The sequence below is a fragment of the Gracilinanus agilis genome, chromosome 2, assembly GCF_016433145.1.
Source record: "Gracilinanus agilis isolate LMUSP501 chromosome 2, AgileGrace, whole genome shotgun sequence".
NCBI classification, from domain to species: Eukaryota; Metazoa; Chordata; class Mammalia; order Didelphimorphia; family Didelphidae; genus Gracilinanus; species Gracilinanus agilis.
Window position 1 is genome coordinate 89739985 of NC_058131.1, and position 15832 is coordinate 89755816.

Genomic DNA, 15832 nt, shown 5'->3' on the forward strand with positions numbered 1-15832 from the left:
ACTTTCTTTGTTGTTCATCTAAGCCATGCATATTTCCCTTGTTCTTTTCAATTGCCAATGCTACTTATTTAGAAAGAATATTTTATGTTTTTTTTGAAGTATTTGATATCTGTATTTTAAGCTTATAAGATGCTAGCCATCATTTTCCTCATCAATGTTAATGAAAATCTCTAAGAATCTAAGTCTGAAGAGACCTAGAAAAGCATCTATTCCCACCTGTACCTGTCCCTTCTACATTCCTGCTTGCCTTCATTTGAATAACTCCAGGGAAGGAGAACCATTGGCAAGCCATTCCATTTTTTGGTCATTTCTGTTTGTTAGGAAATTTCCTTTTGTATTAACACTAAATTTGCTTCCTTGCATGTTGCCCCCATTGTTCAAGGTCAGCTCTTTGAGGCCAAGAAAACCAAATCTAATTCTCCTTTTATGTGATAGCCCTTCTGATACTCGAGCACTTTCTTGTTCTCTTTAACATTCCTCTAGGCCAAATATGCCCAGAACTTTTCTGTGTTATGTTTTTGAATCTCTTCACTTTTGGGAGAATTTCAGCTTTCCTGTATGCTTCCTAAAATGTAATTCCCTGAACTGAATTCCAGTTGTGGCTCAATTATGGCAGAGTTAATGGAACCATTATTTCCCTCGTTCTGGACTCTATGCCTTACTTAATGGAGTCTGAGTTAATGCAATTTAGATAGCATTAACTTCTTTTGGCAGCTATATAACCTTCAATGGCCATCACATTGCAGTCTGTTTAAATTCATATATGGTCATATCTCCTCCGTCCTTACTTGTGACACTATTCTTTGCATCCAAGTATAAGAGGTTATATTTATTTCCAATAAATTTCATCTCATTTGATTAAATGCATCCTTCTGTCTGTCAATAAAAAAAACCCAAAATACGTTGTCATTACCTAGAACTTTCCTTCTCCCCTCTTCCCTGGTCCCCTTCCCCCAAAACACCACCCTTCAATAGTTAAGCAAAATAAATGTACAATACATTGTTTGTGTCTGGTAGCATATGCTTCATTCCACATTTCTAGTACATTACTGCTCTAGAGAGGAGAAATATGCTTTTTCTTCATTCCTGGAGTTAGTTCATCATTGCTTCAATTTGACTTATTTTTTTTTCTTTCATGTTATCTTGACTCTGCTTGATTTTTAGGCAGCATGAATTCATATACATTTCCTTTGGTTCTCTGAATTTTTAATATTCATTGTTTCCTACAGTGTAAAAATATTTGACTTTTCATATGTCACAATTTGTTTAGTTATTCCCCGGTCATTAAAGACCCACATTTATCTAGTTTCTTGCTGCTATAAAAATTGTTGCAGTAAGTCTTTTGGTAGATTTTGGACTTTTCCCTTTCTCTTTTATCTCCTTGGGTTAAATGTTTAGCCGTGTACCACAAGATGTGAATAACATGGTCTCTTTTCTGTCATAATTCCCAATAGTCTAAAATTCATTGTTTGGTAGCAACAGGGTATTACTTTGCTTGTCTTCCTGTAATCCTGATAACATTGGTTATTTCTGTCTTTATCTTTTGCTAAGTTGTCAGTTTGTAGGATGTGAGTTAAAATCTCAAAATTCTATAATTTGTAGCATTCTTATTGTTGTTAAATTGCCAAATGGTTTCCACCAAGAGATTCTATTGTACCCTCTTGACTGAAAGTACTCCTCCCTGCTCTTAAACTATGACCCAGAAATGGGTATAGGCAATGGAGTTGCCAAACAGCATTTGGTCTTACATGCAGTACTAGCACATGGGAGCCCTGTATTCTCTATCTAACTAATTGCCAGGTACTTTTACTATCTCCAACTTGGTTCCTCCAAAGCTACTCTTGCTTCTGTCTCTATCACCTAGTCCCACCACTGGTGTTTCATCTGCCTGGACTTCAGCCTCCAACCTTATATCACAAATTATTCTTTCCAGTTTTTGTTGTCTTGGGCTGTCTCACTCTGACCTTTTGTTGGCTCTGCCACTCCAGAGTTCAATTTGAGGCATTATTTTAAAGTTGTTTGGAAAGGAACAAGGGGAGGGCTCAGGCAAGTGCTTTTCTCTACTCCTCCATCTTGGTTAGATTCTCAGAAGTCTTGATTGATTTTTTTAAGGCTAACTTCCTCTTCAAATTATTAGGCCAGTGGATCCTACCTATCCTTTATTCTGGATATTAAAAAACCTATCTCTTAATCTAAGCATGTTAGGTTTCTACAAACAATTACAGTGCATTGATCATTTGCCCTTAAGGTTCCTATTTCTACTTCACCAACAATTTCTTTTGGGTTAGAATTACATAAAAAATAGCAATTCTTCCCTTATTAGAATTTATTAATTTCTTCAAGACTCAGCAGATGTACTATTAGACTTTTTCTGATCTCCCCAATTGCTAATGCCCTCCATCCTTAAACTACATTGCAATTAGACATATGCTCGTGTGTGTGTGTGTGTGTGTGTGTAGGTATGTATGTTCTCTTGCTCTCTCTCTCTCACACACACACACATACATCATTAGCTTCTTCTTTTGAAGAATTACGTTGTCATTAAATCAAGTCACAAATGTAACAACTGCTCTTCTTTTGACAAGCTGGACCTTCAACAAAAACTAGAAAATTGAAGTACTCCAGAACTCTAACATGCTTCCATAACACATTTGTGACCTGTTTCTCTAATTCTTCCTTCTATCCAGGTGATCTGCAGTAAAAATGAAATGAGCAGGTAATAAGCTTTTTTAAGTGCCTGTTATGTGCCAGATACTGCTAGGTGCTGAATAAACCCTTAACCCTATCACTTCTCTTTTTCCTTCCATCATTTCTTAATCAGATATTGTCCACTATTTTCTCTCCTCAGCCACATGGATTTCTTAATAATATACAGTTCTATTTATTCCTCCTAGCTCTTTTTATCTCTTCTGTTTTCAGTTGATTATATATTCCACCTCACATACTGGTACTTGGAAGGTCAAATTTATTTCTCCATGTTAACATTTTCTAGCTCACCCCATTTTGTGTGTGTGTGTGTGTACATATATATGTGTGTATGTATATGTAGATACACACATGCATACTTACGTGTATCTATAAATGTATATAAACTGTGTATAAAATATGAATGAATTTTTTTATTGCTATCATTTGTATATTTGGATATGTTGTACTTAATACTCTTTTTGGTAACTAGTTTGTCAGATCTAGGTGGTTAGTTTTCTCCCTTTCTCTCTAGTTCAATTTTAAATCCTTCTATTAATCCTGATTAATTCACAAGATTCTAGGTAATTATATTTTTCCTGACCCTTATTATGAGGCCATAGCCAAGAGTGTGACAAATACAATTTCAATTCTGTTATCAGATGCTGTATTTTTAGTAGTGGTTCTTTTCCAAAAGTCTGTTTTTTTTCTCTTGAGCCCTCTACCTTCATTTGACAAGAATAATGAAAATAGTGTCTGTGCCTCCAGGGTCTTCAGTTTTTTGCTCAGGATGCCATAATCCATAGCAGTGCTTTTTAGGTTTCCTTTGGCAATATCATTTTGTCCTCATAAAAGCCACCAGAAGTGTGCAAAGATAATGTGGTTTGCTAATTTTCAGAATCTTGCTGTTTGTTCTGAATACATGCTCTGAGAATATGATAATAATTTCTGTTATGTTTGTCAGATCAGTAATTAGTCACCTTAGTATTCTTTTAAAAATCGCTCTATTAGGGGAGATTACTAGATTGCCTCACAGCTGATGGCATATCCTTTCTTGGAGCCCAAGAAGCTCCTTCAATTAAGACAATGTAAAACACCTGCCAATGTTAAAGCACTACATAAATGTCATTGTTATTTATTCCAGAGACAATACCATTCTCTGACCTACAAAATGAGTTTCATGCATTTAGTATTCCTATCATGTTTTCATCCTTCCACCTCCTGATTCAAAGGAGAATTCCCTTTAACTTTTTACATCTTTTTTTCTTTGATTCCTTCTTGAAACCTAACTTCCTTTCTTTAAAGTAATTTCTTGGTGACCTAAAGAGGAGATATGTAGCCCTTTCACTTTCTTCCTCTAGAAGAGAGACCATTCTGCCCTTTGTACATTCATAAGTGTTACACAGTAGAGGAAGAAGCACAGATATGGCACTACACCCTGCCGTTAACTATAAAATCATCTTCATCCTTCATATTTGGCTTTTTCCTCATTTTCTTTGTTCCCTATGATAACTGATGTTACAAACTCCCATTCTCAAGACTTAAGAGAAGAATCTAATAAAACCCATCCATCTTGTTTTAACTAATGGCTGAACTCCTAATACTTGCCTCTATATTTCTATATATTAGCCTCTGTTCTTTCTTAGGGAATGAGGCTTAATAAAAGCAGATAAGACAAAAATTTCTGCCACATAATGGGCACTTAATAAATGCTTGTTGATTGTTAACTAATTATTGTCACGAGAAAAAATAATTAACTAATGAAATCTTTCTACTTCATTTCACTTTGGTGTTGATCTCTGGTTAATTCCCTTTACACTAGTATATTTCTATTTTATAGTGCTGTCCCACGAAATAGAAATTAATATTTTTAACTTTGTAGTTAAGACTTGTTCCCATCTCAAAATGTTTTATATTTTAAGGTATTCTGGGACTTTCTTAAGTTTGCTTGTTTAGTTAATACATTCAGTGTGTATTTGTGTTCTATTCAGGATACTTTGGGAGAAACAAAAGAAAAATGTATGGCATAGTCTCATAGACTATTGTTTTGTGAACTGAGTGCTATATTTGTTTTCGTTTTGTAGTGTTCTGAGGCCTTTGGTAATTGAATTTAGATATATTATTTAATACCTACTTTTTTGAATATGTGGCCTCATAAAGAATAAATTATGATCTTTCATAGTAACCTTTTCATCAAGGCTAATAACACTGGCTTTATTCTGAATACAGGTTTACAAATCTAATATTTCCATTCAAAGATATAATGTGATATTTTTTCCACAATTCAACTTTTGCTTATATTTATATTTTATACTATATCTTGTGATTAAGATGCTGCTGTGATTCATGAATCTTACACCTTTCTTATTAATCAGGCCCCATGTAAACCTTATGATTATGTAAGATGTTTGGGGAAATAATCAAGGTTCTTCTTAATACTTTTCACAAAAAACAGTTTTGTCTCTACCCAAAAGAAAATACATATAATTTGGTGTCTACATGAATTTTGTGAGTCTTTATATATTGCTTTGCAATTATCCTGAAGTTCTGACTTTAGGGGAAGATTTTTGGGAATCCATGACAGATTATTATTTACTATTCTGTATTTTCTTTGAAGTTAAATGAAGCATATATTGTGTGCATGTGTGTCTACACACAGAGAGACACACATTTGTATAGATGTATGTTTCTATGTTGATCTCATTAATATGTAATTACAAAGAGATGATAAGATATAGAATCTTCCCTGAACAATTTTTAATATTAAATTGCTTTTCCAAATCTGTATAATATCTCTTGTAGAACAAACTCTTATTTGTTTTTTAGAACTTGTGAAAAATGGTTAATTTATTTCAGCTGTAAGTTATTTTTTATATCCTTGCACTTCAAGTTGAATAATAGATCCTTGACAAGGAATTTAAACAACTCTTCATTCTTCAGCATTCTGTTCTTGTTTCAAATCATCATTACTTTTATTAAATCCAAGTAGGGTCCCATAGTAAGTTGCAAAATGGATATTGTACTTTTCCATCATTTTTTACTGAAATATATCCAAAATATGTCTAATTTTATTAAATTTTATTCAACCCATAACATTTTTCAAGAAAATATTTTCTAGCACATCAGTCAAAATAACTTTAGAGGGGGTAACCATTTCCTACCATATATTATATATATTTTAATCAGAAAAGTAATTACCACATGTCAGTTCTTTCAGACCAAACTGCTAAATCACCAATTTCCCTTTGTATATTTGTCAGCTAAAAAATACAATACTACGAAAACAGTCCAAATAAGAACCTGTTTGAATTCATTTTCTTATTAAAATTTATCTTAGTTTTTTGTTTCAAGGCACATTGCTCTAATTTGTAAAGGAAGAACATAGTAGTTAAAGGATTTATTTAGAAATCACAAGAAAATCAATGAGAGAAGTAAAAGCAGTTCTTTCAACCAGCCTAAAAATTTAAATTCCTTTAAATTTACCTTATAAGTGAAATTTTGATCCTCTCACTGAGGAACCAAATTTATGGGTTGGACATTCAAGGAGATAGTGGGAAGGCAGAGTGAGTGGGCTTTCACAAAATCAAAAAGGAAGATGTTTAGGGTTTTACAGGGCTTATTGGAGTTTTTATCAATTTATCTTGAGCAAAGTTGTTCAGGTGTCTAGTATCAAAATCTTTTAGTTGAGTTTTTTCTTATCTTTTGAGTTTTTGGTAGTAGTTCCTTTTCCATTCAGTTCTTTGATTATGTCAGATTCATCTTTTGATATATACCACATTGTAATTTTTTTGGATACTTGTTAGTGTTTTAAATATAGCATAAAGTATTAAATCAACCACAGACAGTTCTCATGTTCTAAGTAAAGTGATTTTTACATAATGCAAATTTGTGGGGAGGCAAAGAAGGGAGGCAGGAAGGGGGTTTGTGCTTTTGATGTTTCTTTAATGCACACATAGGGTCAACCAGGTACAGAGAAATGAGAGCTGAACGAAGAATTCTCAGGGAGGAGAGATACCTGGGGGGCTAGACGTGGACCTAGATAGGAGAAGATGGGAGACAGCTGGGGTCAGGGACAGATAAATGGTACCCAAGTGCAAAAAGATAGAAACCAAACATGTACGACCAACACATGGGCGGATGGGTGGAACTAGATGAAAGTCTTCTCTCTCAGCACCTGAGGTCTTAAGGCAGGCCCAAAGGTGGTGGTGATCTCTTTGTATGTCCCTTCTTTTGCCTTCACTTGGAGGGATTTTTTTTATTTTTATTTTTTTTATTATTTTGAAGAAGTTTGGGAGGGCCAGGAACCCTGAGCAGAGCGGCTAAAGTAGAGATAGAAGGCACAGTATTATTATACAGTAAAGTTAACATAGACAATTTTTGGAATGGAGATTTCTTTTAGAATTCTTTGTGTAGTGTGAATTTATGTAAAGGGAGAACTATATAAATAACTAAAGCTATTGGAAGAAAGTATTGCAGAAATAATTTTTCATCACTTTAAATTTTATTTAAAGCAACAAACCAAATCCCAACCAAATATCTGGCAGCAATGGCAAACCCAACACTGTGAATGGAGCTGTGGGAACCCCATATCAACCTCAGAATGCACTGATAGGACGGGCCTGTGAGAGCTGCTACAGTGAGTACTGAAGGGACTTCTTTGTTAAGTTCACGATTAGTAGGAAAGCATAGGTCACTCTGTACTTTACTTGGAACAGAAAGTGGAGTGCATAAGGTATGAATGAGACCCACACTGCTCTGGTGGCATTTAAATCAGCTCAGAGACAACTCAAAGAAACTGAGTTGCACAGATAATATATTTCTGCTTGCACTTCAGCCTAAGAAAATTTGATAGATCAATACCAAATAGACACTGGAATTCTTATGGTTTAACTTTCATTGACTCCTGTGTGAGCTATAATTTATTTTTGGGAGAGGTTGTCTGTCAAAATTCAGCCTTATTGGGAACCTTCCATAACATGGCAGATATTTTTTTCTAGGGGTGTTTGTGGGATTTATTTCAAGATGATAGATTTTTGGAAACTTTTTGGTGGGATCTGCAGTTAATCGCAGCCAAATTTCTAGAAATATCAGAAAGAAGAAAACAGTGTTTTGCTCTTAATGTTTTGAGGCTTAAGAATGATTGAAAGGTATTTGAATTGATTTAAAGATATTGTGCTTAGGTTCAGGTTCAGCTCTGGTCCAAGAAAAAATGTTATGAACAATAGATGGTTAAATTAGTAGAATAAATATGCTGAATATACCTAAAAGAAAAAGAAAAAAATAACTTCAATTTCCAACATTGTTAGGTAGCAGGCAGAATTAAACCTTAAAAAGGTGATTTCCTCATTTTAAGTTTTCACAAAATGCTTTTACAGTTTTGAGTTGTCGTTTCCAAAGACATAAGTCACATCCATATTTAAATTAAGTATGATAATGACTGTGATTTTTGCCTTATCTGTGCTATTCTTCCTTCTCTTCTTGTAGGTAACAGATAATATAATTGACTATCTTTTTAAAGTTTCATTGTTTAATCAGCATGATTGTCAAGCGTTTTCTATGATTAAATTTCTATAATTAATCTTTTTAGAAAAGGCACAATAGTATATACTGTACATGTTATAGAAATTGGTTTTGTGTTCTTTTATTAAAGTGAGTATATGTGTTTATATAGAAGTTATTCTTTTTAATTGGTTGTAAAATGAGAGGAAGAAAAAAGTAGGAAAAAGAACACAACAAAAGGCCTCTTTGGAATTCTACCCTAGAGTATTTTTACTGATGTTGGCTAGAAATTTAGCTACATTATTTTCTTATTCTTAGCCACGCAGTCTCACCAATGGTATTCTTGGGGGCCACCGAACATGCAGTGTAGATTATGTGCAACCTGTTGGCTGTATTGGAAAAAATATGGTGGCCTGAAAATGCCAACACAAACAGAAGAAGAGAAGCTGTCCCCCACCCCAACAACAGAGGTATGTATACACTAGACTTTATTGGTGGTTTTTTTGTTTGTTTGTTTTGGGTATTTTTTACTTAATGAATATTTCTCAGTGTCTCCGTCTCTCTTGGTAAACAAAGAATTAAGCTTAAAAATTATTCCATAAATATCTGTTAAACACATTGTGTGTGAAACATTATGTTAGTGTCAAGGATAGTTAATAAAATGAGATAACACATAGTCCAGTCTAGAAGGGAAATCAGGCATACATAGAGATTACTATGATACATAATTAATGCCTTAGAGAAGCACAAAATAGAATGCCATGTGGTATGCCACAGGGCAATGTTATCAGCACATTGATGAAAAGATTTCATGGAGAAAGTGGCATTTGAGTTAGGTTTTTAAAGGATGGATGGGAATTTAACTGACAAAGAGGACAAGAGTAGATATTCCAGGAATTGGAAAAGCAAAAAACATGTTTAGGGAAGGCATGTCCTTGGTTGGAATGTAAGGAATAGCAGTATGAATTAAGACTTGAATTATGTAGGGTGGCACGGGTTTATAGAGAACCTTGAATAGCAAGCAAAGGAGTTGGAATTCTTCTTTCTGGGTAGTAGGCAAATTTTGAAGCAGATCAGTGACCTATCATATTTGTACTATACAGTGGGAAGTGGAGTCTAGAATATCTGTTAAGAGATTCTTGTAGTAGGTTGTCCAAGTACTCATGAGGGTGTCGGGGAAGACTGGATGGATGCAGCAATTATTGCAGAGTTAATGTCAGTAAGGCCTGTTAACTGATGAGATTTGCAAGTATAGTAGAAGGAAGAGAAAAATAATTCCCATTGTTTTGAAACTAGAAAATTGGATGAGTAACAGTGCCACTGAAAGAGATAATGAACTCACAAAAAGTAAGTGCCTGTCTTAAGGGCTAGGATGAGGACAATGAGATGGAGGAATGATTTAGAGAGACTGCCAAGTTTGTTGTATCTAAAGCTGAAGACAGAGTGCATATCTCTGCTCCTCAAGGATAAATTCTGAGGTCAAAGAAGAAGTTGTACTTTACAAAAGGATTTAATGTTTATAAGTTCATTCAGAAAGAGGTTTCCATATAGTAATAAGGATGTAGGTCAGGGTGCAATGTTTTGGTCACAAATGGGTGGTGATATATAAGCATAAAGTTTAGTATAACATTTTAACATCTTTAAAACGTTAATTGCATTTATTGATTACCAAATTAGACATTATTGAAAATGGTAGGGTCACACTTTGCACAAATCCTTCAACTACCAAAAGCACTGAAATTCTGCCTATAGAATGAGTGAAGTGTTAGCCATACTTTTTTTTTAGTCTATGATATTTGCCTAATGAAGATTTGTTTTGTCACGATGCCTGAAATATTTCCATTATGTATATAATGGTAATTATTTTTCACTAAAGCCTTTTAGGATCTCCCCATGGCACAGAGTAACCCTCTGTTCTCTTGTGCTATGCCAGCAGAAGACAAGTTCTATCAAATCCTACCAAGCTTGAAAGATTTCACATATTGGCCTCTGAAGATTATGTATCAGTCAGTCATCTGGAGATCATCCTAGCTTAGTTCCCCAAGGCTCATCACCAGATGGTTGGCTGCTAGGTGATATTTTTTCAGTTACAAGAATTCATAAAGACCACAAAGTTAAGGAATCACAGAATTATAGCTTTGTTGATAAGGAGCATATCATAAAATATGGTTCCTTGAAGTATAGCAAGATGCAGATGAAACATAGTACAAAAGTGGTTTATTTGGAAAACACATTCTTATGAAGAAGCCATTAACTGCTCTTGAGAAATTAGAAGTACCAGAGTAACAAGATGAATGTACAATAACATCCTTTTATCCATCTTGTTTTACTCTTGCCAAATCTCCTTTTTCAGATTGTCCTGGCTCTTTGAAAAAAAGTACAAAATGACAGGACCTTAATCTTGTGGCATGAGTAATTGAAATGTCACTGTGACTGAATTCTCTTAGATTGAAAATGTCAAACTATATTAGACCCTATGTCTACTAGTAAAGAAAATATTTTCTTCTGTTTCTGCCGCAGGGATTCCCCAACACTAAAGTTGATAAGATGAGATTAGCCCTCTAAGCGAGTCCTCAATTTATTTTTGTTTTTTCTACTTCAGCTTTTGGCATCTTGAGAATTATAAACACATAAGATCCATGTGGTAATCTTGCCCCACACTTAATTTTAGGGACAGGCTGTTGCATCATCTCCACATCTTAGTGAATGCATCAAGATGCATCTGTTTACACATTTTTCAACCATGTTGGATTTTATTACTTTAGGTAATTTTGGTTTTTGATTTTTGTAGGATCCCCGTGTTAGAGGTCACATGTCACGTCAAGCCACACAGGGAATGCCAGTCCGTAACACTGGAAGTCCAAAGTCATCAGTGAAGACCCGCCAAGCTTTCTTCCTCCATACTACATGTTTGACCAAACTTGCTCGCCAGGTCTGCAAAAATACCCTCCGGCTGCGGCAGGCAGCAAGACGACCCTTTGTCCCTATTAATTGTGCTGCCATTAGGGCAGAATGTAAGATGCTTTTAAATTCTTAACTATATGTGCTGTGCTTCTGATCATTTTTCTGTTTTTTTTGTTTGTTTTTGTTTTCCTTTTGGTTTTTTGTTTGTTTGCAATAAACATCATTTCTTGTCTACAGCCTTTATTTGGTTTAATTTTTTTTAATTTTTTTTTGTCTATTCTAGTTTTAACTGAGCAGCTTAATGAAATACACTAGAACCTCTTTACAGTAGCAAAGTTCTATAGAGTTCAGTAAAAACTTGGTCTATTTTGTATCCTTTTCAAAAAGTCCTGTTAAGAGGCACTTTTACCCTATAAGGCAAGTGCCATGAATTGGCCCTGAGCTATTGTGGGGCTTTTAATATATTCTAAGATATATCAGTACAATACAAAATCTTATTTGAATAAGTTAATAGTGTGGTTTCATAAAGTCTTATTTAACATTTAGTGTTTTTTGTCTCTTTGCCACCTCTTAATTTTCCCCTTAGCATTTGCAACTATTATTGCCCAGCATTACTGAATAATTGTCTCACTGTTTTTCTGTGAGACTATAAATGTATATATGTTTATAGAACTTTGAATTATTTTGGATGAACATTCTGAGAAGACTCTCTAAAACTAAACTCTAGATGTAGTATTAGACTTTTATTTTCCTGTGTTCAACATTTTTCCATTGCATATACATGTCATTGAATCATATATTTCCATGTATTCTTTACATGATTGTATGGCTATCATTTTCTACACATAGCACTTGAAATTGGGGTTATGAATTTACGTTGTCTTCAAGGAGATTATCCATCACTACTTTAGCAACCAGACACTTGCCCAGGTTTGGAAAGATAGCATGAATTCATTCTGAGGTTGAAAAGACAGAGACTATCTGAAATGCATTTTCTTTCCTAAATACAAATTTCTCATAAAATTGTACAATTTTGAGACATACAGGTAAAAGTTCTCTGAAAGAGTAAAAGATACCCCCTACAAGTAACATAATAAATACAGATCTCTTAGGAAAGTCCCAGGATTTGGGGAAGAGGGGGCAAAATTCAAAACAGGCTTAAATCAACATTGATAACTGCACCTATATTGTTCCTTATTGACACTTCTTCTGTCTTATATATTTAATTTGAGCCAAAGATTTCTTCTTTTTTTAAGAAATAGGGAAAGACATCTTTGGGTTTAACCCTTCAGTTCATCTGCTTTGAAAGGCAGAGCTTTATATGTAATCTAAACTTTGAAAAAATGAATTTGGAAAGGGAAGTTGTTGGGAGAGAAAACAAATGAGTTTCTTTCTTTCTTTCTTTCTTTTTTAAAGATTATCAGAGACCCAATGACCCAGGTTCATCTTTGTTTCTATAACTGGGGAAGAAACCACAAAGATTAAAGTTAGCTATTGAGGAAACTTATATTTCCTGTGATTCTCCTACAAATTTAGCTGTTAAATTGTACGCTGGCTTTAATTTTGTTGTTGTTTCAATGTTTCATTTTTCTCAATTAAACTGCCTTTTTGCCAAAGGAGTCAAGATTTAATTTACCTGAATTTGATTTTAAAAAATGAAGTGGATTGCCATTTAAATAAAACCTTGCCATTCATTTTAGTGAGGTTCAAAAAGCACATTGCCTTATATTTTTTAATCATTAATATTTATCAACTTCTGGGAGAATACTACATTTAGAATGTAATTCTTTCAAAAGGTTGACTCATTCTCTGAGGCTTTCTATTTTAATTTTTCAGGAGTCGGTAATTCTTTATGCAGACAAGTTTTTGATAGACTATCTTTTCCTAGCACCTTATTGGTTATAATTTGTATCCTTTTAGCTTTTCTGATTATTTGGTTGCAACCATAATAACAGTTCCCCTGATTCCTCAATTCCTTTTTGGGGGCATTCATTTAGAATGCTGACAAGCAGCAAGGCATATTTGTTATTTGATTGAGTAGGAGCTAGAAATCATGAATGAAATGATCATTGAAGCATTCTGATTAATGCAGTCAATTTAAATTTGGATGTACTTTGAGGAGAACACAATTCTCTGGTTTTTTTTTTATGTTGGGAAAATATCTGATTGTTGTTAAGAAGTAGTCACTATCTTGACACATCATTTTGACTTTTGTTTTCCAAATGAAAATTGAAGTTTATGTATTTGATAATTTTACCTCCTTCACCTCTCCACCATGGCTATTACCTTGGCACCACCATTAATGCTTAATAGTGAGGTAAGGGCAGTGGTACACTGGAACAGGTGAAGGTAAGCTGTGGCATATGTAGTCACACTTAAAGTAGGAAAAGATTTTTTTTTTTTTTTTGGAGCTGAAAATACATGGAAATACGAATGAGTTTTGGGTTTATTTTCTTGTATCTATTTCAGGATGTTTGTAGATAGGACATGACACATATTATCAAGTTCTAAATTCCTTTTAAAAGTATGGGGGACAGGACTACATTAGTGTAGACCTGCCACATTTTTGTTTTTGAATGGTCTTATAAATATTACTTTTAAACATTAAATAACAAGACAGGATATCATCAGTGCCCAGATCACTATAACCCTTAAGGTGGATCAACACCATTGATAAGGTGAAGAACCAGATTATCCTTGATGAAATCCACCACCAATATTGAGACTGAGAGATTAAATTCTATCTTATTTCCTCAATTTTGGAAAACATGTTGCAATTGGGATTGTTGAGGTTAATCAAAGGATTTAACAACTTTTCAAAGGCATGGCTAATTACTACAACCACCTTGACCCTCAAGGAAGTTGGGAAGGAAATTTAGTATGATTTGACTGGCATACTGCGCACACACCCCCGGGCCCCCCCCCCCTTTTTTTTTTTTTCAAACCTTTACCTTCCATCTTGAAGTCAATATTCTGGCTCCAAGGCAGAAGAGTGGTAAGGACTAGGCAGTGGGGGTTAAGTGACTTGCCCAGGGTCACACAGCTGGGAAGTGTCTGAGGTCATATTTGAACCCAGGACCTCCTGTCTCCAGACATGGCTCTCAATCCACTGAGCCACCCAGCTGCCCCCTGGCATACACAATCATCTGTTTAAATTTTGATTCCTTCAGCTGTATAAAATAAGGATAATTATTTTGAGCATTATTTTCAGGATCAGATACTAGTATATGTGAAGTGCTATATAAATGCAAGTATCATTGTTGTTACTTGCTTCTCGTATTTCAGGATAATAGGCCTACAGATGTTAAAGAAGACTATGAATTTTTTAAAATTACACAAGAGTTGACTCCTAGCAGTGTTTTATGTTGAGAGATAGAATAGTGAGGCACTCCAACCTAGTTTAATTCTGTCAAGGAGCTAATCTGTCCTTATTGAGAAAAATAAATCCTGATACTCCTTTTTTACATGCCAGATTTCTAAATAGTTTCCCAAGGAATGTATCATTCTTTCTTGACCTTTCTAAAAACTCCTTATTGACTAGGGCTCTATGAAATGTTAAGCCCAAAAAACTGGAAATGAAAAGTTTTGCTTAAGTAATAATAGAATTAGTAAGTCACATTTATTTAGCATCTTATAGTTTAAAAAGTATTTTCCCCCACAGAAACTTATGAAGTATAATGCAAATTTTATTATCATCATTTTATATGTGAGGAACCTGAGGTTCTATTAGGTAAAAATGACTTGCCCATCATCACATATCTGATCCAGGAAGGATTGGAATTGAAATTTGACAATAACCACAAAAAAATTGGGATTTTTCAAAATTTATAAGATTTTTCCTTCACATACTCTTGTTTTTTTTTCCTTTTTTTTTTTCATATAAACTTAAACCTAGTGTGTTCTGTTTCAAATAATCTACTTTGCAGGGATTTTAAAAATAGCTACATTTTAGCATATAGACAAATAACTGAGTAGTGTTAATTTTAATAGTGATTTATCAAATTTTTTTCTCAGATATATTTTACTACCGATGGAATTGGAAGTGTGAATTTCCCAAATGTAATGATAGACCACTGTCTTATTAGACCTTTATGGGAAACCCCATATGGTGTTGCTAATGAATTTTGGTTTAATCAACTGAAGTAAATACTTACATTTGTTATAGGGCCCAGACATTATAAATGACCAGAATTATTTGAAATTTTTTTTAATAAATGTGATTCAATTTTTACTCCAATTTTTCTGGGGAGAAAAATAATGCAATGGAAAGAAAAGACTCAAAAGACCTGAGTTTCAATTTTTATGTCACCTAAGAACTATGTGACCAAGGCTTTGACTTTTCTTATTGGTAAAATGAGAAACATGTAACTTAGATGATGTCATAAGTAAATTCTTTTTAGCTTTCATATCCTGGATGCTTAACAATGTAACAATCCCAAAGACAAGTACAATGTATTCTTTGGTTGTCTCGTTTTATTGTTGACAATTTGCTTTAAAGTTAGGTACTAAGTAAATTTGTATTGATATTAAATGTCAGTGAATTTGACATAATCATAGATATGGTTCTATCTCTTAAGCAAAATGAAATTTTTTTAACTTATAGAATGAAGCTTTATTTAGAATATGAGATTTTCTTATTTTAATTTGCTTCCTCTTATGTCTAAATTTGAATCTATAGTAGTTTCACTTTCCCAGACTTTTCAGAAAGTTCATGCTCAATATATTGGTTTTCATGGCTTACATC

The 15832-nt window shown here is 33.9% G+C and overlaps 1 protein-coding gene across 1 annotated transcript in view; it reads left to right on the top strand.

Moving 5' to 3' along the window:
* Positions 1 to 15832, top strand: part of MTA3 (metastasis associated 1 family member 3) — a 195598-nt gene that overhangs the window by 160890 nt on the left and 18876 nt on the right. Inside the window, exons 12-14 of the mRNA XM_044659459.1 lie at positions 7197 to 7321; positions 8503 to 8654; positions 10976 to 11198. Of these exons, the coding sequence (XP_044515394.1) occupies positions 7197 to 7321; positions 8503 to 8654; positions 10976 to 11198 (500 nt within the window). The remainder of the gene's footprint in view (positions 1 to 7196; positions 7322 to 8502; positions 8655 to 10975; positions 11199 to 15832) is intronic.